Source organism: Odontesthes bonariensis, chromosome 10, assembly GCF_027942865.1.
Source record: "Odontesthes bonariensis isolate fOdoBon6 chromosome 10, fOdoBon6.hap1, whole genome shotgun sequence".
In the NCBI taxonomy this organism is placed as follows: Eukaryota; Metazoa; Chordata; class Actinopteri; order Atheriniformes; family Atherinopsidae; genus Odontesthes; species Odontesthes bonariensis.
This window is the reverse complement of record NC_134515.1, coordinates 27,275,421-27,300,460: the sequence shown is the minus strand read 5'-3', so window position 1 is coordinate 27,300,460 and position 25,040 is coordinate 27,275,421. Positions and strand designations below refer to the sequence as shown.

Genomic DNA, 25,040 nt, shown 5'->3' with positions numbered 1-25,040 from the left:
TGATAAAATAGTTATTCAAGTACTATTTGAACTTTTTTGTATTTCATTCAACAGGGAACAAATCCATTTTTTAAGATATTGCACGTACAGTAAGTATTTACTACTTTAGACTTTTACCCTGTTACATTTCAAGAAGAAATGCTTCTTACGTCGCAACATATTTGTGACAGAATAATATATCAAGCTTTGAAAAAGCAACGATGCCTTGTAGCATCATACAAAAAGCTGCTGTGTGTAATGGATAACACATTTTTAAACTGTCACTAAGATCTGAAAAGCTCCAGATCGGTGTGCATCAAAGCTTTGGTTTTGTCTTCTTTCATCTCACATCAATCATCTCTCAGTTCAGTTCAGTGTTCTTAAATCCATTTATTTTGCATAAAAAGTAGTCGCTGCATCTGCAGCAGCTACAGTCCTACGATGCAACCTACACACTGGTGCTGAAAAATGTAACAATGTCATTCAATGTCACTTTAACTGTACGATATTCTCTGCTACTATATTATATTATTATCCTAAACATTCAAGGTGAAAAGTAAACCCTATTTCAGTTCAAAAGTTCTACGGACCAGGTAAAAAAAAAAGAAAAGAAAAAAGTCATTGAGTCTTGTCCCGGTATTAAATTGAGTTAAATACAACCTCAGATGAACAACAGGAAATGACAAATCAGACTGTATTATTTATTCAACAACAAAAAAAAAAAAATCAAAATGCAAAATCAGCGTGTGAGCCCATCAAGGCAAGGCAAGGCAAGGCAAGGCATCTTTATTTATATGGCGCATTTCATACCACAGGCAACTCAATGTGCTTTACATAAAGACAAGGCATTTAACAGCATAAAGCAGCATAAAAACAAGCAATTTAAAGAAAAAAAGAAAAAATAGAATAAAAATTAAAGCAATCAAAGAAGGGGGGGAAAAGAAAAATATAAACTCAACCATAAGCACACCGAAAGAGAAATGTTTTTCACCTGGATTTAAAAGTGCTTACAGTTGGGGCTGATTTCAGTTCTGCTGGTAGTTTGTTCCAGTTGTGTGCAGCATAACAGCTAAAAGCTGCTTCACCGTGTCTAGTTTGAACTCTGGGCTCCACTATCTGACCTGAGTCAGTAGATCTCAGAGCTCTACTGGGTTTATACTCTGCTAGCATGTCATTCATGTATTCTGGACCTAAACCATTCCGTGATTTGTAGACGAGTAGCAGAACTTTAAAATCTATTCTGTATCTGACCGGGAGCCAATGTAAAGACTTGAGAACTGGGGTGATGTGATCTGATCTCTTTGTTCTGGTTAAAACTCGGGCTGCAGCGTTCTGAATGAGCTGCAGCTGTTTGAGACTCTTTTGGGGGAAGTCCAGTCAGAAGACCGTTACAGTAGTCAAGTCTGTTGGAGATGAAAGCATGAATCAGCTTCTCCTGATCTGTTTGGGACATGAAACCCTTAATTCTGGATATGTTCTTAAGTTGATAAAAGGCTGATTTGGTGACTGATTTGATATGATTGTTGAAGGTCAGGTCTGAGTCTATCAGCACGCCGAGGTTCCGGACTTGGTCTTTAGTTTCTAGAGACAGTGACTCAAGATGTTTACTGACAGCAAACCTCTTCTCTTTGTTGCCAAACACAATGACCTCAGTTTTTTCTTGATTTAACTGAAGGAAATTTTGGTTCATCCACTTTCTGACTTGCTCTAAGCAGTCGCACAATGACTCTATAGGACTGCAGTCATCTGGAGACAGTGCGAGATATATCTGTGTGTCATCTGCATAGCTGTGGTAGTTGACTTTAGAGTTCTTCAGAATTTGACCCAGAGGCAGCATGTATAGGGTGAACAGAAGGGGTCCAAGAACTGACCCCTGAGGAACTCCACATGTCATAGCCACTCGATCAGATTGATTACTTCCAATGGTCACAAAACAACTCCGCTCCTCCAAGTAGGACCTGAACCATTCTAGGACTGTCCCGCTGAGTCCTGCCCAGGTTTCCAACCTGTTCAGCAGTATACTGTGATCCACAGTGTCAAATGCAGCACTGAGATCCAACAGGACCAGAACTGACACCTTGCCTGAGTCATTGTTCAACCTTATGTCATTTAACACTTTAATAAGAGCCGTTTCTGTACTGTGGTGAGGTTGGAAGCCTGACTGAAATTTGTCAAGGAGTCCACTGGAGTTCAAGAAGTTACTGAGTTGATTAAAAAACACTTTCTCAACAATCTTGGCTATAAAAGGAAGATTTGAGATGGGTCTGTAGTTGGTTAAAATGGAAGCATCCAATGTTGTCTTTTTTAGGAGTGGCTTGATGGCAGCTAATTTTAAGGGTTTAGAAAACGTGCCTGATTGAAGTGAGCAGTTTATTATTTGCTGCAAATCTGTTTGGACAGAGCTTACAATAGTTTTAAAGAAGTCAGATGGCATTGTGTCAAGACAGGATGTTGATGGTTTAAGATGCTGGACTGTTTCTTCTATGGTTTTTTGGTCAACTGTATTGAATTCTGACATCATAGTTGATTGATTCCTAGGTGGTTTTAAGGATTGCGTCATTTTATTATTTTGCTGATTTATGTTGATATTTAGCCTTATAGATTTGATTTTTTCATTGAAAAAACAAGCAAATTCATTGCATTTTTCTGTGTAACAGAGTTCTGAAACTATCTGTTTTGGGGGGGTTGTCAGCTTATTAACCATAGCAAACAGAGCACGAGTGTTGTTGATGTTCTTATTAATCATTTCAGATAAGTGTTGCTGTCTAGCCCGGAGTAACCCGTGGTTAAAATTACAAAGACTTTGTTTGTAGAGGTCATGGTGAATTTGAAGTTTAGTTTTTCTCCATTTACGCTCTGCTTTCCTGCATTCTGTTTTCAAGGCCTTTACCATCATAGTGTTCCTCCATGGTGTTCGCTTTCCGCTCAAGATCATCTTATTTTTAACAGGTGCAACAGTATCCATGACATTTGAGATTTTCAAGTTAAAGTTATCTAAGAGTTCATCAACTGTCTCTGCACTCGCAGTTGATGACATAGCTATAACTTCCATAAACTTAGCACTGGTATTTTCATTTATGTACCTTTTTCTAACAGACACACGGGTTAACTGAATGTTTGGAGTTAACTGTAAGTCAGAGAACACACAGAAATGATCAGAGAGCGCCAAGTCCTTGATATCAACAGATGAAATGTCAACACCTTTAGAGATAACCAGATCCAGTGTGTGGCCTCGAGTATGTGTGGGTCCATTCACATGTTGAAGGAGGCCAAAAGTGTCAAGTAGAGAGCAGAGTTCTTTGGCATTAGTGTCCATGTTATTGTCCATGTGAATGTTAAAATCCCCTGTTATGATAAAAAAGTCATAGTCAGTGCAGATAACTGACAGCAGTTCAGCAAACTCATCAAAGAAAGTTCCTGGGTATCTTGGTGGTCTATAAATGATTAGGAAGATAACTTTTGGATCCCCCTTTACTAAAAAACAGAGATATTCAAATGAGCTAAAATCACCAAGTAAAATTTCTTTGCACTGAAAGACTGATTTAAAAATGGCGGCAACTCCCCCGCCCTTCTTACCACTTCGGCTGCTGATGTGTGACGCAGAGAGTAAAAAATGTTGGAGCTTAGCAACTGAACTCCTGACTTGTTAAGGTGAAATCCATCTGCCTTAAAGAGGTGCCTGCGTCCCCAAAAGATGTTGAAATTGTCAATAAAGTTCATTGAATGAGCAGCACACATGTCTTTGAGCCATCTGTTTAGCATCATCAGTCTGCTGAATCTCTCATCTCCTTTCCAAACTGTTGGTAGAGGTCCACTGAAAAACACCTCTGTACTGGTGCATCGAACTTTGTTTACCAGGTCCATAAAGTCTTGTTTTAATACCTCCGATTGTTGCTTCACATTATCAAGGGCTCCTGTGTGTATGATGAGAGATTTCAGTGTCGGATGCTCAGCAACAATGTCCAGGATCTTCTTTGAGATATCAGACACCATGTCGTTACTAAAACAGAGTATTTTGGTCTTTTTCTTGCTGCAAAAACGTTTTATCTCATTCACAACTCCGTCACCCACTATCAGAGTTTGAGGCCCAGTGGTTAGCTCTTTCTGTGGCCTTTTAGCATATAATTTAGCCTCATACCTTTCTCCGGTTTTGGGAGATGAGCGTTCTTTTGGAGAGTCAGGATTTTGAGAAAGTGGAGCAAATCTGTTCTCTAGCAGTATTCCTGTGTCTTGTGGCAATTTGCTCCTGGTTTTGGTGGTGGTCTCGGTCCATCGTTGCTTTTTCTTTGGTATCGGGGTAGAGACATTCCTGTGTGATAGTGCAGGCCACTCGGAGTCATTGTGGGTCTCCAGGTGTTGGGTTCTGCCTGATAACCGTCTTCCCACATCTGAGGGAGGCGATTTGTAGTGTTTTGGCTTAGCACCAAGGGAGTTCCAGGGAGTACTGGTTGAATATTTTCCATTTACACCAGGCTCCTGCCATGTCCCGGTGGTGCCAGTTAGCTTCCTGTTAGCCTGCTCCCTTTCAGTGTTTTGGGATACTGGCAAAGTAGTTTCATTCCCATATTGTCCATTTATCTCCACGTTCACTTCAAGCCGATACATTTTTGTTTCCAGTATTGCTATCTTCTGGAGTAGCTTGTGGTAATCGTCAGTGGAAAAGGGAGGCATCTTGCTGCTAATTAGCTTCAGTTAGCTGAGCTCCTCCAAAAGCAGGAAGCTGCAACGGAATTTCCACACGACAGTTTCCAGATGACTTTCTGATAAAAATGATTAAAAAAAGTCTTGGTTCACTTAAAAGAAAAAGAATAAAATTATATGCAAGACTTGTGGAAAGAAATAAAATGATTTAAAAGCAAATAAAACAATAAGCAGCAGGAGGAAGCAGAGACACGTCTGCACTCTTCAGAAGCAGACGATACCCAAAAACAGTCACCTCAAGTCAACTAAAATGCTGTGGTTAACCCTAAAGGGGCTGTGCAGGAATAAATGCCTTCAAACCTCAATGATGTGAAGCAGTATTATAAAGAACAGCGAGTCAAAAGTCCTCCACAACAATGTGAGACATTGATTAAAATCATACAGAAAGGATTTTCTTCATGTCACTGCCATTAAAGGCTGTTTTAAAACCTCCTAAATCACATGATATACATAGTTTTCCAATCACTGTTTCTCCAATTGACTTTATCTAGGATGGGCAATATTTTTTATTAAGTCCTGTGTAACACCACTACAATATAAAGAGGATGTACTTGCTCTCTTAGTATTTACTTGTAAGCAGGGTATTTTCATGCAGAACTGGTTTTTCCAATGCAGTATATCTACTTTGACTGGAGTAGATGATCTGAATACATCTTCACTGAAACATATCATATTTATTATTCATTACTTGCTAATATGTTCCTGTATTAAACTCATATTATTGGGATGATGAGTTAGAACAAGATCCTAGTAGGCAAATAGGCAAAAAAAAAGACAGAAACAGCCTATATAAATCCTATCAGTTAAGGTATTATCTATTTTAAAACACAGTTTTGGAAGTTTCTGTGCAACCCTACTCTTACAACGATCAACTGGAAAGACATTACATGAAATCATAGCAATTTTATGATTGGAAAAATTGGACAGAATGTAACAATTTTCAAATTAAAGGCCTACGGGAATGCAACGTTTTAATAGCAAAACTGAGTTATTGCCATGTAAGCAGCAGTCCAATATACAGTAGAGTAGCGGAGTAGCACATGCAGCGATCATCAGGTACTGGAGAGCTCATCTTTAAGCACAGATGTTCTCCATTTCGTCACTCTGTACGGGAAACAAAGAAAAGCATTTAGCATCGATAACTCTCACTTTCCGCTGCTTTTAAATGTAAAGGCGGCCACGTTTTCCTCTCACCTCTGACACTGAGCACAGTGGAGCATTCAGCTCGTCCTAAACTGTTCTCCGCAATGACGGTGTACTCTCCCACGTCTTTGGGACCCACACAGAGGATTCGCATTGAGCAAACTCCGAAAGTATTAGAGATGTAATAGTTGGTATCAGTGTTTAGACTGAGGCAATTCCGATACCATGTGATCCGGGGTGTGGGGTTTCCCTTCACTGCACAGCTCATGTGGCATTCATATCCTTTGGTGGCAGTGTGAAGCTTCAAAGGTACGATGAAGGATGGAGCACATTGTAAATCACAGTGTTTGCTTGTCGGTTCACTTGCCACAATTTTTTCTGCAAGAGATGACATGTCGTATTAGTTTATTTATCATGGAAAATAGACTAATTGGAATTTTGACATTTTCTAATGTTCACAAACACACCTTTCTTCTTTTCCATCCCCCATCTTGGTGACTCCGAGGGTTCTGAAATGCCAATATCATTTTTGGCATACACTCGGAAATGATATTCCCTCCCATGCATCGTATTGCAAACTGTGAACCTGTTGTTGAAAAGTTTGTCAGCCACAGTGGTCCATGTGTGCCTGGTGGAGTCCAGTTTGGACACTGAGTAGTAGAGACGGTCATCCCGTTTTTCATCAGGAGAAGGTACCCAGATCACTGTTACTGTGCCAGGGACGTTTTCCTCCAGCTCTACTGGTCCAGGAGGCTTCGGATCGTCTGTACATTTATTTTACAATTTCACTATGTCCATTGAAAGAAAATGTAAATGAATATAGCAAAAAGTTTTATTTTTACCTGTAACCCTAACCTCCGTACTGAATGTTTCCTGTCCTGCAAGATTTTTCACTAAAATGGAGTAGATGCCTGAATCTGAGTGCTCAGAGCTGGGAATCAGAAGCTGGGATGATTCATCAGAGTTACTGATTGTAACACGCTTTGCGATTGGCACTTTGTCCTTAAACCACATTATTTCTGTCCGTGGGGAGGCCTGCATAGAAAGAATGAACAGACCAAGCAAACATAAGAAATTGTTATAAGCAACAGTAAGAAATTTAATGAGTCCACGGCTTGCCTCTGTAATCAATTCCAATTATAAAGCACGGATCTCACCTCAAAGTTTACTGTGATCCTGACAGAGTTTCCCGCCCTCACCACCATAAAACTCTTCATCTTGTTGTTTGTAAACTTTGGCCTGACTAAATACACAAACAAAATGAATAAAGTATAATTTGGTTTATATTTAAATTCAGGACCGAATTAGTACTGATTAAAAATGCTTTGGGAACTTCTAAGAGTCGTGTGGAAACAACAGCCTTCCTATCTACAACCATGGAAGGAGGTGCCTATTACATGTTAACTGGTGACACTGGGACATAACAAGCCAAAATGGATTTTGAGCAATTAATCTTATTCCCGCAATTGTCCCTTTCTTTGAAATGATAATAATAACTGGCAGAAACTTCAAGCTCTACGAGTTGTTGACATACCAGGTAAGGGCATTGCGAGGACGTAGTTGGGCAGTTCCTCCGGTGCACTTTCTCCTCCATCATTTGTAGCAATCACTCTCACCCAGTACATGTCCATGGACTTAAGACCTTTGGCATTAAAGGCTGTCGTGTAAATGGGGGTGCTATTACAGCGGGACCATCCAATGCAATCTGCCCACCGGATCTCAACGAAATATCCTTTAGCTTCATCCTGTATGTCTGGTATCACCTCAGGTTTAATCCAAGTCAGGACCATGTTGGTGTAAGACGTTTCAGTCACCTTCAGGCCTATAACTTTCCCCGGAGGCTCTGGAGTTTTACAATTGTTCATATACAAAATGTATAGTTTTTATCAGTACGCCCTGCATACGATTATTGATTAACATGTGCAAATGAATGCATTTTGCCAGTCTTTTGTCAATCATTGCATGAAAGATAGATGAAATACTTACTCTTAGGATCCCGTGCGAGAACAAACTCTGAGGCGTTGCTATATTCCCCGGCTCCTGAGAGGTTTATGGCAGAAACCCTGAACTCATATTCCACACTTTCCACAACGTCCCTCACTGCATATTTCTTCTCTAAAGGTAATTAAGATAGACAAACAAAAAACAAAAAAAACATCAATTAAATAGGCATTAGAGTTATCAGTCTCAGCTTCTGTAAACTAAGTAGAAATACCTTTAATTGGCTCGTCAGCATTGACAACAGTCCAGAGGTTACTTCCCTTCTTACGTTTCTCCAAAACATAGCCCAGGATACGTGAGCCTCCTGTTTTACTTGGGGAAGCCCATGAAAGGTTTATGCAGTCACTGAAGGCACTGACCACCTTTGGAGGTGTTGGAGGACCTGGTAACACTGAAGAATGCAAAAAACTGAATAGGCTGCTCTGGTTCATGTTGTAATTCAGATATGCTGAACTCGTCTTCAGTTGAGAAAGTCAGTTTAATTCTGGTGATGTTATAAACGTACATCAGAACATCATCATCATCATCGTCAGAAAGCAGCGCTGTGTTTTGTGTTAAATTCGATTAAATAGACACATACATTTCAGAGTCCTTGTGATTACATTAAATCAACACAAATGAACAAGAACGGACGACTTTTTCATTTTATTGTAAATTCGAAAAAACATTTTGGCTCGCTGGCAAACTGAGTTAATTAATGTGATTTGAAACACCCGTGCTTTCCCTGCTGCGAAGACATATACCTTGTAAAATTTCTTATTGCTTGTCCACTCAAACTATAACACTCAGTGTTATAGTGGTGGCAGGCCATAGAGAGGAACAGTCAGACCATCAGAGTGGTCTTTATTTCTCTGCCTCACATGGGACAAACGGTTAATGTGCCTGCTTGATCTAACAGGAGTACTTGGATCAGGAGCGTGGTGAGGACTTTTTGGGGTCGTTTTCAAGCAGTCGTACAACAGTAAGTGTACATATTCCTCTACATTAAGCAGGCTTGTGATATGCTGGTGTTTTGTTGGCAGCTGTGCTGGGTATCTTTTAATGTATTTTCCATTGGCTGTGATGGCCTCATTAGGCTTTCATTCTCGAACATGTCTATCTACTGGCCACCTGGCGGGAGAGGGAAATAGATTGCCTCATTCAACTGTATAAGTTGGTAACTACTATATTTTGTTCTTCATTTAGCCCTAGACAGACGTTGTGGTGTTTTTGTTTTCATATAGATTTATTGAAAATATTCCCATTAGGTTTGTCACATTGTATTGTGAGAAATAGTAGTTTAGTTATAGTTTTAAGCACAAAAATATCTATTTTTTTGTTGTTGCCTATTGTTAAATCATAGATGGGTGAATTTGACAAAATTCCAATTGCATTGTTATTGTATTTTCTCACCATATCTGCCGGCTTGCATTTCATCAGTCTCCATCACTTCGCTTGTGCCCTCTGATGTCACTGCTCGGATGCGGTAACAGTATTTCCGTCCACGGTCCACGTCTGTGTCGCGGAAGCTGGGCACCCGTGGCATTTCTCCAATTTTTTTCCACGTGTTTCGTCCCACTTGCTGGCGCTCCAGTGTGTAGTTTATCACTGGCGAGCCACCGTCATCCTTTGGAGGCCGCCACTTGAATTGAATACATGCAGCTGAGCTCTCAGTTACCTCTGCAGGACCCTGGGGGGAAGTTGGTTTGTCTGAAACGTATAGAAATGCTCCATAAAAGTATCTTGACTGCTTACATGTGAAGAGTTAAAACGATATATTAACAAAAGAAATAATCATAGTTAAGGTTTTAGCTTACGTTTGTTCAAGTTCTGAAATACAGAGGCATTGTTACCTCTAATTTTGATTTAGCTTCAAATAGTATTACATTAATTTGGGAGCTGCATCTTGAAAACATGTGCGCAAATGTGTACAAGTACAGATGATACATTGCAAAAAGGCACCCTGACTGAGAAAAGACATTAGTGGTAGAAAAAAAAACCCTTCTCTTTCAAGTTTTGCATTGTTCGTGATTTACTCACCAAGAACAATGAGCTGTGAGACTGCCTCAATGAAGCCGTGTTCATTCTTGAGCTTGATCCTGATCTCTCCAGTGTCCTTCCTCTGGCATCTGCTCAGCAGCAAGCAGCTGTGACCCGCAGATTTCTCTATCTTTGTAATGTTGTCAACTTGGAGCTCTTCTCCTTCTCTGTACCACTGAATCTTTATAGGTGTGTGTCCAACAAAAGGCAGTTTGAAAATGGCGTTGTGTCCCACTCTAACAGTCAAAGGCTGAGTGAAAGCATTCAGGTCTTCGGTGTCAAATCTGGGTGGATCTTTAAAAAAAAAAGGGGGGGGGCACAGTTGGGATCATTTCAGTGCTGAAGAGCTGCAACCTGATTTGGTGCTGATAATTTTCCTAATGTCACTGTAAATGTTCCTCTAAGTGTAAAAGTTCTCATACCTTTGACATTGATCATCGCTGCCGTTTTACGACCATCTGCCTCAAATCGGTATTTCCCGGAGTGGTGTTCATTGCACTTTATTATTACTAATTTATGAATTGGTCCATCTTTAGTAATGGTGAAAGGATCATCTGGGGATATCTAATGGGAAATTGACCAAACGCATGAAAATTAACAAAATAAGCCCTACTATAGAAAAAAGAATATTCAGATCAGAAATGCTATAGAGCCCAGAGGGTTTTTATCGTCAGTTGTGTTGTTCCACATGAGACCAGATTATTTGTTGTTAATTAGAGCCGAATGCATACTGACGAAAACTTGGTGGGAGATGTTGAGGGAATTTTAGGATAGCCAAGAGTGACATTGTAATGCTATTAGATAGAACGTGTGGGGACAGTGTCACATCTCACCTGTTTGATTCAGTTAGATATTCTATTCAAATCAAATGGAATATTACTTTAATTATATAACTCTAATTACCCAATGGAATTGATATTGCTGCAGTACAAGAGTGAATGCGCCCTTGTGTGTTTAGTGTCTTCGTGGCAGACATGCAACTTTGGCCCCTGTGGAAACGTACATGTTCATGCTGTAGTGTCAGTATGAGGTACCATGTTCTATCCACACCATGTTTAGTGGACCAGTCGGCGCAGTCACAACAAATTGCACGTTGTTCACATAGAGCACGGCACACACTCTCTGATGAAAGTTACAGTACATCGCACACCCCAACAATATTCTCCTCTAAGTCACGGTAACGTGCTTGGACTCCACAGCACACTAGGAAATACGCTTGACCTTTATGACTAACCTTTTTGCCATCTCGGAACCAGGCTCCTTCACAGTCTTCACTACTGAGCTTACATGTTAACTCAGCAGTCTCATTGATGATGGCATCAACATCAGACAAACCCCAGATGAACTGAACCGCTGCATCTAAGAACAGTCACCGATATTTGACACATTTCAAAATCACACATCCTAATAAATCTGTTGTGATTGGTTACTTAAGTATTTTTTTATTTTTTATTTTTTTAAACTGTGTACAGTGAATATGCATTTAGTGGTGTAGTAACCGAAAATGTATTCAATCTTTAGTGAGAAACAGATCTATTGGGCATGGTCGTACTCCTTTGATCTACAGCCAATTTGTTAATAACAATTTTCACAAACAAGTGTTGATGCATTTGCAGTCCTTGCCAGTAATTTGGTTCTCATAGAGTGGGTAGTTTATTACTCACGAGTCGATAAATCCTCTGTCAGAGGGCTTTGTCTTTTGCGTCTCGTATGTGTAGAAGAGTCATTGACGTCCGCGGTCTCGTCACACTTACAGTAGTCTTCGGGAAACATACTTTCATCTTTTTAAAATCAAAATATGCAGCACTTTACTCGCGCTGGGATGACAATTCATTTCAAAAGTTAAAAAGAATATTTCAGCCTGAATACAAAACAAGTTATACCTTTTGTGAGGCTTATCAAACTAAAACACAGTTTACACAGGTTGTTTATATACTTGAAAACACACAATTTGGTACATAAAACCAAACACATTAGCCTACTATTGACAAGCATGTTTCAGAAAATCATGAGTGTATGCTTAAACTTTCATAAAAGAACCAGTTGTAGAACAATATGAATAAGTTCTTGGAGCAGAATATCCTCAATGACACGTGTGGCCATTAATCCACACAACAACACTACATAGTCATGCATTTTTTTGTGGCCTACCATTGGCTTCTCCGTCTCCTTTTGGCTTTTTGCTTTGCTTTGAACTTCCTCGGTGCTTTCTTTGGCCCGATGACTCATCGTCTTTATCAGCGTCACTTGGTTCATTGTTACTTGCTTGTTCCTTTGGATCTGTGTTGGAGCCTAATTAAACAACACAAACGGCTTTACACGATGGGTTTCAAAATGTTCTCAACACTGTTCGATTGCTGTTTTTATACAGTTCTTAAACATCTCACTTGTTGTTTTCATCATCTAGGAGACAGATCACTGAGTTTACACTATAAGTTTAAAAAAAAAAAAAAGAATGTTTGCTGTTCAAATCAAGCTAACTTGAATCATTCAGTTCTGACAGATAAAATGAACTTTTAATTTGCATGTTTCCCCTGCTGTTATTTGTTTCCTTATCTACATTAGTTCTGCACAGCTGTGCAAATGTTTGCTGTGTTTTTTTTACATTGCCATGTGCAGCTGCCCATTTTCATGCCTTTTTGCTTTTTCACAAGTTAATTTAACTTTTAAATTACACTCCAATAAAGTGCTATAATTGCACACAAACAAGAATGCAGCTATAAATACAGTTCCTGCTTTCTCTAGTATGTCACGTAATAGATTTGCCTCATCTCATGTATATAAGTCAACTGGTGTTAATCTTGACAGGCAGAGATGTAGTCTCATCTTTGTCGTCAGCATGTTTCTTTCTTACCAGATGCGTGTTCTTTCCATTGGACCGTCTTTGATGTCCCGTCATTTCTGACTGTTGATTTAAAGTTTCCATTTCCACTGGGTTCAGCCATTTTGTGTTGACTCACGGGTAACATTTGATGCTGGTCTGCATCCACAAGTTCATCACTGGATTCTGGACAGACACGACACAGGATTGAATAACAAATGTTTCATAACACGTACTTTTGGATGTTGGATTAGCAGAAACAGTTTTGAGACAGAGTTGTCAGTCACAATGAACTGACCAGTTCCAAAATAATATTTACGATAGTTATATCTTTGTCGTCCTTATTAAATTAAGAGACATGGCAGCACAAATTAAATTGGAACCTTGTTAATTAGACTTGATTTGATACAAGAAAATCTGTCCTGTTTCATTTCACAAATCTGAAGTAAAAAAAAACAAAACAAAACTATGCTATTCCATTTGTGGGTTCACAAGTTCATACACTAAAGTGCTAAAACTGCACAAAAAACAAGAATACAGCACTAATTACAGTTGTCTTCCTTTCCATTGGCTTGGGTTAGCTACACTGGCTCTCCCCTCCCTGCAGCTTAACACTAAGGTCACAGCTCAATGCTGTTGCAACATAAAAGTAACTTAACGCTGTTTTTGATGCTGTAAGAGGTCCAGACTCGAGCACTTTGTCGCATTTTGTTGCCACTTTTGGAGACGGAGCAACAGAAAGGTTCAGCTGTGTGACTTGGAATTGTGTGCTAATCACCAAGCATCAACACCAGGAAGGAGTGAGAACAATGCGGTTTGAGAGCTCGTCTCACTGTCCTCATAGCAACACGGTTGAGGTATAATGAAACTGTGCAAATATGCTCTTCTGACATAACATGGTCAAGCCGTTTACACTGTTAAAAATACTGCAAAGAAAGTAAAGCTTTGTATTTCAGGTACTGCCAACCCTGTGGCCTAACGTTTTGGGGATTAAAGGTCGTAATAAACTTATCTGTCTGCAGATGAAACTGAAATTACAGCTAAATTCAGTACATCCAACCACACTGTGAGGAAAGAGCCGAAAAAAGGGACTCTCAGAAATGATGTGTACAGCTAACTGCAAGTGTCTCATGTGTCGATTAAATATGTTAACATGCAACTCCTCCTTAATACCACCTTAATTTGTAATTATTCTGTACACAGTATCGAACACTATATAAAGTGTCAGTTATTTTCCTTGGTATCAGCATTGAGTTTGAAATTCTAGCATTATGACAACCCTAGTCACATGTCTGACATGCCTAATTTTGCAGGGCAGATGTGATATGTCTAATCTATGTAGTCGGCGTGTTTCTTTCTTACCAGATACATGTTCTTTCCTTTGGACCTTCTTCTTTTTCATTTCGTTTTTGCCTGCTGCTTTTAAGTTTTCATTGGCACTGGGTTCAGCCATTTCAAATTGACGCATGGGTAACATTTGTTGCGCGTCTACATCCACACGTTCACCACGAAACTCTGGGTAGACACAAACGCATGCTCAAAACACCAAATGTTCTACAACAGCACAACTTTGGATGGTAGATTAGAAGAAACAGAATTGTCATTCACAACTAAGTGGACCATTTTCAAAATAGCATATACTTTATAGCGCTAGTTAACTTAAGGGACACCGACATAATGTTTACTTACTTGAAAACATACAATGCTGACCATAAGACTAAACCTATTACTATTCATCAACATACTTAAAGGTGGGGTAGGGGATCTTTTTCTGGAACATTTTTTTACATATTGCTTGAAATACTCTTCACACCCCCATTGCAACCAATTAATTAAAAGTTTTGACACAAATATGAAAAGTTTTAGTGGCCTCTAGAACGTACAATCTAGGAAAAACACTATCCAATCATACTGAACGGACTTTTAACGATGATTGGATTCTGATGCGTCTATCAAATTGCAATCTGCTCCTCCCTCCCCCTCCTTCCCTCTGTGCGTGTACCCTGCTCCGTGAACGAATTACACGTCCAGAAGCTTGGCAGGAAGCTAAACTAGAGCCAGCTTGGCTAGCACCTAGCATTATTAAATGTATAGTTAGCATATACTAAATACTAAATACGGCAACGATCGATGCTTGCTGTCAGAACAGCGCTCGTGCACCTTCGTGCTCGTGCGCGTTCATGTACTCTAGAGGCGTGCCTTTGGGGGGAAAGTGAAGAAAAGGGTTGGGACTTTTTACCTGTGTATTTTCAAAATGCAGCTTCGCTGGACTCAAAATCCAGGATCTCCTACCCTACCTTTAACCTTCCACTCATAAAAGAACAAATGATAAAACAATATGAATTGCTTCATGCAGCAGAACATCCTTAAAGAGTTGTCTGGTTATTAATCCATTCCACACTACACTACATAGTAATGCACCCTTTGTGGCCTCTTACCATTGGCTGCATCATCTTTTGGCTTTTTGTTTTGCTTTGAACTTCCTCCGTTCTTTCTTTGGCCTGCAGACTCCTCATCTGCATCAACGTCACTTGGTTTATTTTCACTTGCTTGTTCATTTAGGTCTGTGTTGGAGCCTAATTGAACAATACCAACAGCTTTACACAGTGGATTTTAAACAAGTTCTGAACACACATTCAACACGTGTTTGATTAGAAAGTAGCCTCACTGATTTCCATTCATAGTTCACAATTTTATACAATAAAGTGCTACAACTGCTTAAAAACAGGATTACAGCATAAATACTGTCTTTTGCCCATAACGTCATGTTCCTGATTCACATATTCCTCATTCAGACGGGCAAATGCAGTGCATTTTAGTGAAGCAGTCAGAATGTTTTTTACCAGGGTCATGATCGTTCCATTGGTCCTTCTTTGTTTTCTTTTGATCTCCGATAGGCTCTCTGAAGTTTGCACTGGATTCAGTCATTTCATGTTGACAAATGGTTAACATTCCATGCTGGTCTCGATCAACATCTTGATCACCGGACTCTGGGCGGACACAACGCACGATCAAAACAATAATTTTTCTGTTGCATCACTTTGGATGTTAGATTATCAGAAACACGTTTTTAGAAAGTGCCGGTCTCAAAGAAAGGGACCAATTTTCAAATAGAGCACCACAATATTATACATCTTGTTTCTTACCAGTCACCACATGCTCCAACTTGTGACCCTGCTTTATGTATTTTGAGTTAATCCCAAGTCCAGTGAAGTCCTCATTCTCCTCAAAAGGTTCTCCTTCATTTGCATCTGAAGTATGGAGATAAAAACATACGTCAGTGATAATTAAAGGTGAAAGATCAAATTTTTTAAATTACATTATATATCTGTTGTTGGAGGACACTGTTTTAATAAAATATGATTTGTTCGGTTTGGACTTTCTGGTTCACCCAAGAACCATTGAACTAAAGTCTCTGTGTTTTGATAATAAGCCCAACGTTAAATGCCGGCTATGCTGTCACTGTAGTGCTGCTGGTTGTAAGGTAAATATACACTTCACCTGTTTCCTTGTCAAAATGCACTCGAGCTTGGGTCTGTTTCTTGGGGTCAGCTGCTCTCAGTTGCTCTCCTGCTTCTGTTACACACCTGAAATGATCTAATTTCAATACTTTGCCATCTCCTTTTGAGTTTTTGCTTTTCGTGTTAGCTGTTTTATCAGTGCCACTCTGATCTTCTCCGCCAGTTGCAATTCTTTTTTCTTGTCTCAGTTGTCCTGCTGCATGTTTTGCCTTCACCGCTGCTAAAATACTCTCCATTTCCTTTTGGCTTTTTATTTGCTGCTCTTTGGCCACTTTTTCGAGGTCAGTCTTTGGTCCATCAGTCAGTGTAGTTTTACAAAGTGTCTTCTTACCACCAGAGACAGAGTTGCTCTCACCTTAAACATAAGTAGACATTAATTTATTTGGTAAAAAGTCACTCGTGACCATGGGTTATTAAGTTTACATCAGTACAAGTTAACAGAGTGTTATTGTGACATTGTATTATAAGATTTTACCTTCCACTACCAGCCAGGCACTGCAGGATGTAATGCCAGCCACAGCTGAATAAATGGCTCTGTCCTGCTTACTGCAGTCCTTGATCAGCAGCCTGTGAATCAGTTTGTGGTCTGACATGGTTATGCAGTATTTTTCTCCATCTTCTAGGACCGCGCCTTTTCTCATCCATGTGATCTTTGGTAGTGGGTGTGTGAGAACACACTCAAAGAGGGCATTGTCTCTTTCTTGAACCGCAATTTCCTGAATTTTCATAACGAAGTCCACATTGGAAACTGGAAACAAAAGTTGCAATTTAAATTTGTTTTTGTAGATTTTTTTTTTTTTAATTACATTTTTTTTAAATTTTGCATTTTTTAATTACATGTATCACCATTCATCCATGGCCTGCTTTTACATTAAGTGAGATAAGAAATGAGCAACGTCATGGGAGGTTACGTGGACAGAGGAATTACTGTATTTTATTTCCTTTAAGTTGAGACAGCAGGTTTAGCTTCATCATCCAAACTTGAATTACACGTTTCGTTCGTCAAGTTGACATAAAAAAAACACTGTTACAGTGCTGATTTTCAGTTTCACTTACAATATTTCCATCGTATGTAAAACTGTTGGTGAGATAGAGCCATTTTAAGACGCAGTACCTCGACAATACATAATCCATCTCCCAAGCAACATATTAGCTGTTGCACAAGGGTTCACTTGTGGCTCAGAAATGAGAGATGGCATTAATATGGCACTGCATGTAAATATGATGAAAATAATCCCATGAGAGTTTCTTCTTTGAACTTACGTTTGAATTCTGTAAACAGTAGGTCCTCTTCAGCAGGTGTTCCATTTAGCTGTCTGTTGCGGAGGTTGACCCCCTCAACATCTCCATGACACAGGCCTGCATCGTTTTGCTGAAGGTCATCAACAGTGATGCTATCCTTTGTCCTCCCAACACTCTTAATACCATGTTTTTCTGTTGCATCATCATCATACGGAATTACACCATCCTGCTAGGTGCACAGAAGAGTTAAAACATACAGAATAAATATGGGTTATCATGCCTAATTAATGCTAGTTGTCTTTTATTAAAAATAATCCTCTACATGGGAATTGTTTATGAAGAACTACATTAATGACTTAGCAGAGGGAAATGTATCTCTGAGTTTCCATACCATGGGCATATTTTGCCTTCTTTCTTTCTTTTTCTCTTCAAGCTTCTTGAGAACCAAGCGAAAGTCTGCAACATCATACTCAGAACAGATGCGCTCGTAGTCTCTCCTGTCAGCTTTCAGCATTGTATCCCAGAACTTTACATCATTTTCTCCATCTGCTTTTTCTGCTTTACTAAAAAATTGGGCAAACATTAAATGTCATGTCTCTGTTAAAGGGATCATTTATAAAATGCAATCTCTCATGCAATAATGTCTGGTGCAGTGTCTCGGTACCTTTTCTTCAGCAATTTTCTGAAATCTGCAGGATTTGTCAAAGCTGAAAACAGAACATTTAGATAAAGCTTTTTTTTTTTTTTGCAACAATCTTAATCTAAACTGCTCATTTGAAATCCCTTTTTTGATAGTCAGATTAACAGAATCAGGCACTTGTATTAATTTATTTACAGTTACTGTGGAATTAAAGTGTCTTTGTAATGCCACTGAATGGCTTGACTTTTGAGTTTATTCTTAAAGATAGTGCAGGTAATTGGTTCTTGTTGCAGTACCACCTCGGTTTATGTTCCAAGTAAACTGAGCATAGGGCCGAACACCAGCGAGACTGAAGATCAGAGTAAATCACTCCAATATTTGGCCACAGATTAGTCTGTGGGCAACATGAAAAATCGATGGGCATGACTTATTTTTCTGAAGACGAGAAGTAAACAGAGTAGAAAGTATAGATTTAGGACTTTTTAAAAATGTGTTCACTTATCTTTTTTATTCTTATTTTTATTCATTTATTTAGCTGAACCTACAGCTGAGAGATGAAGTATACAGCTTTTAGCTTTATTCCAAAACATGTCTAACACCTATCCTTAGGGTGCTGAGGCTATTGCTTCAACAATGCAAACCCCACTCTATGTACATACAAGTGGAAGGTTTTTGGATATGTGGACCGTCTCCCTCCTTTTGAGGGTATTCTCTGCAGCAGAGAAAAGTCCCTCAAAAACTGAATAAAGTCGAGTTGAGCTGCATCATCCGGTAAAATAAGGCTTACAGGACAGCAGATATGGGGATGTTGTATGAATACTTATGTTCAGAAATGTATTGCATGAATAAGTCTTACCATCAATCACATTTAATGTCGTCGTGAAGACAGCTTTGCCATATTCGTTCACAGCATAACATTTGTATGTATCAGTCTCCGCTGGGGTCACTCTGTGAATCTGGAAACGACAAATAGAACATGTCTCACCATGTCTTTGCTTTGTGACGAAAAGGTATGAGACGTTAGTCACTACTCAAAGGATATTTGGAATTTAGTCATTTACCTCTAATGTGTGTTCCCCCGTTGAGTCATCGTACTTTCTTTGAAATTTTTCCTTGTCTGAAATAATTCCTTTAGTTCTTCGCCATGACACATCTGGTTTTGGATCTCCTGTCACAACAGCCTTGAAAACAGCTATTTGTCCTAAAAAATAGGTGAACGAATTGAGTTTTTTTCAGGTCCTACCATCTGAGCTCTGTTTGACTTTGAGGAAGGATAAATGGAACGATGTTGTTGAGTGCTAAATGGTCCATAATTGATACTTGTTTAGTTTGACACTTGACATTGCTGTAACTACGCAGACTCATAAAAGCATCAGATCTGTGCTTCTTTTGATAAAGAGACCCACCTTCCTTGATGGTTACCGGCGCTGGTTTACATTGGAAATCTGGGGTGGTTTTACCCTCTGGCAAGTTTACTTCATACTGTGTGATCATCACCCCAGGGGTCTTAGATCTTCTCTTGACAGCAGCTAATAAAGTCAGGAAAAATGGAAGCTTTAGTTAACAACCAAAAATCAACCCAGCACTCTAGGATTTGTACTATAATGGATGTTCAGAGCAGAGCAGCTTTGTGCTCTGTTACAAAAAAAAAAACAGTTTTCTCATTTGCTACCAGCAGATGTCAGGAATGTTGAATATGTTCCCAGTGATGCTTTGTGTATTGAGTATACACAAATTGACATCATAGCGAAAAGGGTAACCATGCAAGCCTATGATATTCCTGCCAGCTACATTCCATTATACCACTTGTTCCAGCAGATTACATATTAATATGAAATAATGAGACAATCATTTCATGGTTTAAGATGACAGATATTTGAAAATAGCAACACGAAGAGCTCCAATAATGGATTTCTGGTAAAAGTTAAAAAAAAGAAAGAAAATCCTGTCATTGCAAGGGGCAATATCACTCATGTACATCTGGGATATCTAATGTTTCCTTTAGAATTCAATTTGAGTGTGTAATCACTGCAAGTCTATTTCCAAACATCCATTTGTCACTGGCAGCAAAAATGTACCCTGTCAAAGAAGACTGCAAACACCAGTGACCAAAGAGATGTATAAAATCATATGTTTTCGATCTTCAGGCACCACTACTGTTAAAAAGTGGATTTTGCACAATATGTCTCCTCTTAAAGTAATATGAGAGAATTTGGCAGATTTTTTTTTTTCTTTTTGCTCTTTGGTTCCCCTCATAGTTGTGGGATGTAACACCACTGCCATAAAAACAAATCTCCATGTGAGCGCAGCACATTTTACATCCATACATATGAATAAGTTATCATGTTTAAGAGGCCTCAAAAGTGCCATCAAAAACCCACAAAACTGCCGAGTGACTGTAAGGTAAAACGATTTGGTGCAGGACTGGAAACCAGAGAACTGCCGTATTTCTGCCCACTGGCGCTCTAGTGCAGTTTTCATATCAAAGGCTTGATTTACTTCAAAGGAAGTGAGAAGCATATTGTTTAATAGTTCACAAACTTCACTAGCGTTGCTTTAAACAATGCATTGTTCAGCTGCTAAGTACTGTCTTATCAGGCTTTAAATGTAGAAAGATAGAGAATCACACAGGAGTTGAAGAAGACCAAAGTTGATCCCCAGATTAGTGATTATTATAAGGTCCAAAGTAGCAGAACTGCCCCCTGGTCATGTCGCTTCTTTGACAAGATGTAAACACAAAAGCAGGTCAGTTCACAAGGTGCATTTAATAGAACTATAAGTATTATTGAACAATAATTCCTTTGTTCATTATGAATGCTGCGTGTCAGCATAGACATTGATTCAGACATCTAAAAACACTCAAGTTTTATCTACCGGAAAATAGAGTAGTTCTAATTTTACCTGACTTGCTGCCAGAAACGTCATTAAAACGTTGAATGTACTGGTGAACAATGGAGAAACCTGTGTGGGGGAAAAAAAAAAGGAAAAAAACATTTGATTATCTAGAAATGCGTGAGGGAATTCTGTACTAATGTTGCAGGGCATCGAGTGGTTTATGGTTAACAGATATACGGTATATATAAATATCATGTTCTACAGAAAATGGATGGAATCGGTTTCCTCTGTGAAATTGCAAGATATATTTTCCAAGTGGTTATTTAGGTTTGTGGAAATGTTATTTGGACCAGGAGAAGAACTGGGGGCAGAAAGTATGGACAGAGCTGCTCAGTTGCAGCAACGTCAGCGAGGTCCTCACGAATTAGAAGAAAGTATGCAAAGACTTTACTGTGTATCATGTGGTGGGGTTGAATAACTTTGTCATTGTCTGGTCATGTGGAAGGTTATAAATGCATCAAGTTTTTTTTTTAACATTTGGGAATAGAAGTGTAAAAAAAGGTGCAATCACAATAATGATCTGTGAAATGTGGTGCAAGTCTAATCTTGGCTCTCCAGATAAGCTCCGTGTTGGTCTCTGCCAACTGAAGAAAATGAATGTTATTTTAATTGCTTAAATGCTCCACTGTGATCAGCAGCTGGTCTTTGACTTGTCTGTCTGCCATTTGGTGACAAGCAGGAGGACAAGGTTACAGGTTACAGCCAAAGACTGCTTCTGTTTTTTGTCCGACTTATTCGTTCACATTCGTAATTATTTGATCCATTTTAGGATTATGTTTTCTCTTGTAAAACAATACAGTCTAGGGAGAGCCTTTTTTATTTTGTATTAGTAATCGTGAATATGTTTGAGTCATTTATGATAAAATTCATTCCCTTTTGAAAGAATCAATGAATCTCTGACATGTGTGAAATGTAACAGTATTCTAGCCCTGTAGTAAGAACTGTCTTCTCTGGAGAAACCAAATTAATTTATGTGTATGTTTGTGTCATATCTTTTTATTTGCACTATTTCATTGGCTCTGCTGCAGCAGGTGTCTGTAAGATGTTCATTCAAATGTAATAAAAGACATGCAGATCAACAGTGAATTGCAATACTGTACGTGGTCTGGTGTTAGACTGCCCCGCATTCTTCATTCTTTTCCACATCTTGGCACGGGTTATATGTTAAAAGGGTTACCTGCAAAAAGATGGTGAGCATGATCATTAGAGCCAATTACAAGTGAGGCCACTGTTGGCATTAAGGTAAACTTTGCACATCTATTTTTTCTTTTTTTCAGTACAGAGATTGGTTCAGAAGACTCTTGTTAAAGATATCAAATATATTCAGACTTTTTCTTTCTGCATGTGCTGTAGGCTCTAATACTTTCTCAGAACTGTTTGCACTAAAGCTGTCAAAAAGTAATGAGTACAGTAAATGAATTATGCTTTTGCAGGAAAATAATTGCAAGATTTTATTATTACAAAGCCCTCTGCATCTCTCGTGTTGGTGCTTTACGGGCTCCCAATTTTAAATGCTTACCCACACCTTTAGTATGAGGCTTTTAAGTATGATATATGTTCCTATGGGCTGTGAATGCAGTGAGAAAAATGTTTACCTTGTGTACGTATATGAAAATGGAATGATTCAACCTTGTTACAAGAAGTTTGCATTCTTCTGTAACTTCTAGAATGCCTTTATAAATAAATTCATTTTATTCATTAATTCCTTTTTGAGCCCCATTGCTCTGTGTCAGCCCGCCGCCCCACTTCTTTCCCACTTAGTTGACTGTTGGTCTAGTCTGCCCATAAATTGATCCTTTTGTGTCTAGTCTGTGCCAGTTAGAATCTACAGCCCTAACCTCGGCTCTGAAATTTTAATGCCCTAACTGCGTATTGATAAATTTATGGAGTTATTCATGCTCCTGAAATGGATCCATGGATTTGTAATTGTACCTTTTTGCCCTCGTCCTGCCCCTCTGTCAGCTTTTTCTTAGATCTATAATATTCTCTAAACTACATGCTATACTTAATTCTATACAGTAACCTGTATGACATATTAACATTTTCTGAAAGATTCCTTTTATTTCTGTTTTCATTCAGTGGAGTCTGTGTTGTTGAAAATACATCAGACTAAACCACTTTCCAGGTGATATTTTAGTGGAGACTTTATCACAGATATAGATTTAACTAAAGATGCAACAGTTCCATAATTTGTGCTACAGTACTTGGTGAACAACGCACTCCCGGTATTTAGTTACCTGCAGATGTTTTAAAAACTTCAGACGGTGACACAAAGCTTAGATAATGCTACTCTGTTGTCAAATGAATGAAAAATCCAAAGAATGAGTTTCCCTTAAAACTCAGCCACTAAGTGAACCAGTGATGAATAAGATAAGTTGAAAATTGTAGAAAAAGTGCAGAGAAGAGACGACAGTGTTTTGTTTTTTGTTTTTTGCATTCTTTGCATCGGCTACATTTTCTCACAAAAGGACGGCTTATCAAATGAAAGTCTATCTTTCATAAATCACCATGCAGGGAAAAAAAAGTGAGAATCAACCCTTTAATCTGTGACTCAAGTCTCTTGCTTCCTAATAAGAGTGGCCTCCCCTTCAGCTGTTCTATGTGTATCGGCTCTCAAATAGTAATCGACTTGACTGTCATAAAGAGGTGAGAGCAGAGCTTTGGTAGATACTGTACATACATTTGGTCACACACAAACCCAAACAAACAGACGAAAGAGTTTACCTGTTGCCAGCTCGATGTTTGCTCCCACTCAGACTAGTTTGTATATATGTGAACCTTCTGGGCTTTACTGGACATTAATTCCTTTGGGGGAAATGTCTGGTTTCGCCGCCTACAGCCTTGTGCCTAGAAAGTGACTGTCAAGGATCTTCCTCTGTTAAGGCAGATGGATGCTGAGTGCGGGTTATTATTGAGGAGAAGTGGGGTGGAGGGGGTGGGGTCTCTTGTTGAGATAAAAAAGAATGAACAGTCAGAGGTGGAGGGAAGGGCTACAATGACAAGTTTGATGTGAGGTTTGTGTCCCACAGCAGCAATTACTGATGACAACGTACTCATCTTTCACAGAGCAGCTGCTGACATGAAAAAAGGATTGGCCAGTTGATTGTGTTTTGTGGTCTCTGATTCTTACAAATGACACATTACAGATGCATAAGTTTCAGAGTGACGGGAGTGAGACAAGAATGTGTTTTAGTAGGGAGTTCGATTCCAGTTGGGCACAGCTTTAACAGCTAAAAATGCACGTATGTGGCTTATTGCTTTGCAAGAAACGGCTCAGACTGTTTCCTCAGGCGACTGTGATTTCAAACGCCTAACATTTAAAGCTGCTGGAAATACTTGAATGATAGCTTTCAGGTAACTTAGCACTGGGAAACATTAATGATAATATGGACAGTGAAACAGACTGTAACTTGAGGGCAGAATATCTACAGAGCATTTTGTTATTCTTATTAATTGATTAACATATTTTGATTTAACTGTACCCTTGCCTGGATACCAGGAATATCAAATGTTGATGTTGTTAACAAGGCACTAATCCCCTTGTCTGCAGTGTACTTCTTATGTTACGATACATGACATAATAAAGGTTGTGGCATTTATGGGGTCCAAGCGCTTCCTCTCATGTCTTTGATGCCTTCGTGACTTTGGAATAGGAACATCAAATGAAGGACGAGGCATTATTGATAAAGGTCAAGCATCAAATAGCTCAATACATTTGTTCACACGAGGAAACAAAGTCTCTATTACTGTGTCTGTCTTTAAAATGTGCACACTGAACCATTTATACTGCATTTGAAAATCCTGAAGGTGATAATCATCTGTGGCTGAACAGAGCCCCCTTTTTTCTGTTTGTTCAGTTGCTTATCTACATTCCTTACGTGACGGGACTATGTTTATTCCCTGTTATGCTCTCTCCTTGGAAACTTGAGTGTATTTTGTTTTGGGTTTTTTTGCCAAATTGCCAACATGACTCTACAAATGGAAGTACTTCTTGTTGGTAGTATGATTCACTGTGATTCCCCACTTTTGTCTGGAGAAACCTCTATTGAACAGATTACTATTCAATCGGAAGCACACC

At 39.0% G+C, this 25,040-nt stretch overlaps 2 protein-coding genes across 2 annotated transcripts; both read right to left on the bottom strand.

The window, feature by feature from the left end:
* Positions 1 to 5,708: 5,708 nt before the first annotated feature.
* LOC142389840 (immunoglobulin-like and fibronectin type III domain-containing protein 1) lies at positions 5,709 to 16,923 on the bottom strand. The gene is made up of 21 exons (XM_075474993.1): positions 16,661 to 16,923; positions 16,166 to 16,540; positions 15,811 to 15,915; positions 15,508 to 15,654; positions 15,103 to 15,240; positions 14,027 to 14,179; positions 12,698 to 12,850; positions 11,995 to 12,135; positions 11,508 to 11,624; positions 11,078 to 11,202; positions 10,266 to 10,407; positions 9,844 to 10,137; positions 9,217 to 9,513; positions 8,039 to 8,215; positions 7,810 to 7,938; positions 7,358 to 7,666; positions 6,981 to 7,066; positions 6,666 to 6,858; positions 6,291 to 6,587; positions 5,875 to 6,201; positions 5,709 to 5,784 (listed from the first exon to the last, which is right to left on the bottom strand). The coding sequence occupies exons 1-21, from the start codon at positions 16,911 to 16,913 to the stop codon at positions 5,780 to 5,782; spliced, it is 3,963 nt and encodes a 1,320-aa protein (XP_075331108.1). The 5' UTR covers positions 16,914 to 16,923; the 3' UTR covers positions 5,709 to 5,779.
* A 111-nt stretch (positions 16,924 to 17,034) lies between these two features.
* LOC142390143 (immunoglobulin-like and fibronectin type III domain-containing protein 1) lies at positions 17,035 to 22,108 on the bottom strand. Its single transcript, XM_075475513.1, has 9 exons — positions 22,063 to 22,108; positions 20,969 to 21,028; positions 19,474 to 19,596; positions 19,129 to 19,268; positions 18,924 to 19,023; positions 18,092 to 18,134; positions 17,819 to 17,990; positions 17,449 to 17,656; positions 17,035 to 17,045 (listed from the first exon to the last, which is right to left on the bottom strand). Exons 1-9 carry the CDS (start codon positions 22,106 to 22,108, stop codon positions 17,035 to 17,037), a joined length of 903 nt encoding a protein of 300 aa, XP_075331628.1.
* Between the last annotated feature and the right edge of the window lie 2,932 nt (positions 22,109 to 25,040).